The 4,249-nt window shown below is 32.8% G+C and overlaps 1 protein-coding gene across 1 annotated transcript; it reads right to left on the bottom strand.

The window, feature by feature from the left end:
* Positions 1–255: 255 nt before the first annotated feature.
* LOC112684836 lies at positions 256–1,669 on the bottom strand. The gene is made up of 4 exons (XM_025556540.1): positions 1,494–1,669; positions 1,251–1,419; positions 647–957; positions 256–527 (listed from the first exon to the last, which is right to left on the bottom strand). The coding sequence occupies exons 1-3, from the start codon at positions 1,584–1,586 to the stop codon at positions 647–649; spliced, it is 573 nt and encodes a 190-aa protein (XP_025412325.1). The 5' UTR covers positions 1,587–1,669; the 3' UTR covers positions 256–527.
* Between the last annotated feature and the right edge of the window lie 2,580 nt (positions 1,670–4,249).

The following is a 4,249-nucleotide window of genomic DNA, read 5'->3' as shown; positions in this document are numbered from 1 at the left end:
TTTCGAGTAGGTACATTATATTCTGTTAAAAAGTTGAAAAAAATTAGCTATTTGTAATAATTAATAAAATAAAATTTTTGAAAATACCTTATTATTTTATTATTATAATTTTTTTTTTCCAAACTATTTTAATCTGTTTACTGTAAACTGACATAAAAATATACTTGAGGGGTTTTAATGTTTTACCGTAAAGCGTGTTTTTAATGTATTTAGATAGGAATATTGGTCGGTATAAAAAATGACAAGAGTTACACATAGATTAACAAAATATACTATAATATTTTTCAATCGGAAACAATGATGGCCACAATAAGCCAGTTGTATAGACAATGAGGATAATAATTTACTGTATTTACAATGTTGTTCATAATAATTTAGTAGTAATAAATAGTCGATGTAAATAAATATTATTATTTCCGTGTAACGATACGCGGAGGATCCAATAAGCGTTTGTGTACGACCCAGCGTCCATGAGCTATCAGCTGTAACAGCTGTGCAACAGTCGCACCGACGTCGATTGACAGCGTCTGAAAACATACACGAATACATACAGATTAACCACTGTATAATTAGTCCGGCCATGACGTTGTTACGCGCAGTACCCGTCGTCGGACTATTTATTGCAACCACGTTTCGTATACCGTACCTATCTGACTTGGTTGGAACCGTAGGCCAACTGGTGGGCGTGTTCCTCGATGCTCCTGGCGTAATGGGCCGGGGGTGCACCGTAGATGCCGGCATCGTGGGTGGTCAAAGATGGTGGAGATTCGGCGGCCTTCTTGACCAACTGGAAGATGGCTAACCCAATGGATATGACGAACGAGAAGAAGGACAGTTGTAGGGCATTCCAGGCCTTCAAGCCCAACACACCGATTGCGAGCGGGATAAGGGTCAAAGCCTTGAGCATGACGAACACCATGATGGGCATCAGGATCTTCTTCAGCTTATGGCGTTTGCCTAAAACAAAGCGAACAATGAGATACTGTACTGGATAGGTGGGAAAGCTTTTCCGGTAAACTGCGGTACACGACGACCCAGTGAGTGGTGAACACGAGATGAGTTAGTTGAGTTTCACGAAATCGTTACCTATCAATCAAAACGTTTAACTCTATGTAATATGGTCTTGAGTGCATTGACATTTTTCCCGTTGTAGCCCGTTAAATGTGAAACGCTCCACATGGTCCAGGGCAACAAAGCGTTTCCCCACCCTCCACCTAGGACATAATATACATTACACAGTGGGTACTCACTTCTGGGTTCGGCAGAGCTGGGCAACTTCAGCGTGAGGCCCAATTCGTTTTCTTCCAAGTTTCTGGGTGACACGGTCACAGTAGCACCGCCGAGTTCCACGGACACGTCACGTTTTTCAATGAGCTCCTGAAGTTGTTCCGTGATCCCCAGATCGTTGTTGGTCACGTCCTTCGGTCGTATGAAATCACGGCGAGAAAATATTATTAACGCATACGAAAACGGTGAAAAAACGCGTTGTTTACCTGTTGCTTGTCGTTGTCGTTATTCAGCGGAGAGCTGAGCGCCGCGGCAGCTATCACGGTGACGGACAGGAACAAACACAAAAAACGAGCCATCGTGACGTGTGTGGTGCTGCAGTGGTGTACGTGTATGGCTGTGTGATACGATGGACTGCTGTGGTGTGTTTGATGTCTGATCGATCGTGTCCTATGGTTTTATAGGTGCTCTTTAGCGGTTTCGCAGTATATCGAACCGGGATGTTTGGCGGGGGACGAGCTCGTAGAAAATCTTCGTTTAATCACGTTTCCAACAGCTATCGGTGCGACTGAATATTAATCGCATGATACCTGTGTGTGTGTGTGTGTGTGTGTGTGTGTGTGTGTGTGTGTGTATGTGTGCACGTGCGTTTTTGGGTGTGGGTGTGTGTGTGCCAGTGAAATTGATAGGTCACTGTCACAACTGTTGAATATCCTATTATTTCTGTATGACATCCGACTGCCAAGTACCCACATACGCCGCGTGGTATACAAAGTGGTACACAACGCCTCGGACAACATGACGACAAAGTATAAAGAGCTAATTTGATTACACTTTTTAACCAAATTTTCAAATTCATCACTTAAGTAATTATCATTATGGTGTAAAATCGAATTTCCATGTCCAATATTAAACTTTTTTACACAAAATAACAATAAATAGCTTATAGACAATTATAATGAAACCTCTTTTTAGAGAACACTTTTTTGGTGATAATCGCATTGTCAGCAATTGTGATTGAGCTAAATCATTGGATAACATTTGAAAAATTAAACTATTCGTTGATAAAATAGAAAACGATTGAATGGACCTATTTAAATATTACAATACAGCTTACCATTTATTATTTATGAAATTTATAGAATTGATTTGTGTGTGCATTTTTTTTTTCTTTAATAGTTTTTACTTAAATTTAAATTATAGTTACAATTTAATTTTCATTAATAATTTATAATTTTAATGTATTCCTTTGAATTGTATTGTGCTAACATTAATTAAAATGTTCATTTTTACAAATTATATTCAATCACATTTTTAATATCTATATTATCTATGAACTATATTATATATTATGTCCAAATGAATGGTATATTTTAGATTTTGATTTCTTGTTTGGTTTTTATAATCATTAAAAAGAGTCTATTTAATGAGTGATTATATTGAATATATTACGGATTAATTTTTCTGGAAGTTTAAAAAAAGTTATGAGAAACATGATTAATTTTACCAAGAAAATGATGTAATTAACTCAATGAGAAAACTCCAATTTATTGTCATCTATTATAACAATAAAAACTAAAACTTCCCTTGCACTATCTAGCTTTGAATATGATTTGAAAAGTATACTTTTATGTTTTAATCTATCAATAGCGAAACATTTTTCTAAAATACGATTTAAAATGTTAGGGAATTTGTCCGGAAACAAGATTTTTTAGTATTCATAATGAGATTTTAATGTCAAACTTCTGTTTAAAACCGACATACCTAATTTCATGACAGTTCTTATGTTTATATAAAATAATACCTTTTGTGATAATTTTTTTTCAGTATTTTACATAGCATATGCTTCGAATGTTCAATTGAACAAAATAGAAGACATCTTCTTTTTTTGTAGATATTATCATTTAGTAACTACTGAGATAAGAAAGGGGAAACAATTTTTTTTGTTTCCGAATGCAAACTAATTTTTACAGAGCATGATTGTATACTAATACAATTTATGGCTACCATAGAATACGCACAAAACTGTTAGTGATTCAAATATTATTTTTTTATGAATCCTCTAAGAAAAACTTATTTATAAATATAAAAATTAACCCAATTATTGTTTTATACTAAAATTAATGGGGATTTGTTTGATGAAATATGATGCATTTATAGGTAATATATATTCTGAGTATTTTTAACAAGTACAATGTATATGTTATTTATACGGTTATTATATTGTATATAATTAAAAGAAGCCGAGTTCATTTAAATCGGTGTTTTGGGGGCTCCATTAGTATGCAATGATTTTTATATTGGAAATTTAAAGGAACAATATATTTTATGGTGCTCATCAGTATGTATGTTCTACAATTTCCATTCACTGTGTTACTTACTTAATTTAATCGTCATTTCTTTTCGGTAGAAAGTATTAAACTACATATAATCTATGAAATGTTCATTGATGACATATTCATCATATTAATTAAGTAACCATTGATTGTTGGACGAAAAAATGAAAATAGATAAATATTTATAAACACTTGATTAATTTATTATAAATCAGGATGACAATTCATGTATTTACACATTAATTGAAGAGTATACTTTATATTTTAAGTTTGTAACTAATGCCTATGGTTTTAGACGTGCAATTTAAATACACGTGTAATTAATATATACAAGTACGTAGAGTTATAAATACACAAGTATTTAAAACGTAATTTCATTTTCATTGTAAATTTCAACTTGAGTTAACGCATTTAGTATTTTTACAATTATTCTTGTATTTGAGTTCTTATAATTTAAATACACGAAAAATTAAAAATAAAACTAAAATTTACAAGAGGATTTTATTATTTTCAAAAAGAGCGTGCGTTGAATCGTTTTCTTTTTTTTAACATAACATGTATTTCAATTATCTGAGAACTCAAATATAAGTATAAATGAACAAATATGTTAACCCAAATTCAAATTAATAATAAAAATATATTTTTTTAAATACACGTGTATTTGTAATTACACGTGTAATAGGAAC

Source organism: Sipha flava, unplaced genomic scaffold (genome assembly GCF_003268045.1).
Source record: "Sipha flava isolate LNK unplaced genomic scaffold, YSA_version1 258_pilon_pilon, whole genome shotgun sequence".
Lineage (NCBI taxonomy): Eukaryota > Metazoa > Arthropoda > Insecta > Hemiptera > Aphididae > Sipha > Sipha flava.
The sequence above is the reverse complement of the archived record's forward strand: the minus strand, read 5'-3'. Positions and strand labels throughout refer to the sequence as shown.

Coding starts and splice junctions, on each gene's coding strand:
- LOC112684836 (XM_025556540.1), bottom strand. CDS start 1,586: ATGGCTCGTTTTTTGTGTTTGTTCCTGTCCGTCACCGTGATAGCTGCC. Junction 1,420..1,493: donor ACGACAACGACAAGCAACAG/GTAAACAACGCG, acceptor ATACGACCGAAG/GACGTGACCAACAACGATCT. Junction 958..1,250: donor CAGCTCTGCCGAACCCAGAA/GTGAGTACCCAC, acceptor GCTTTGTTTTAG/GCAAACGCCATAAGCTGAAG.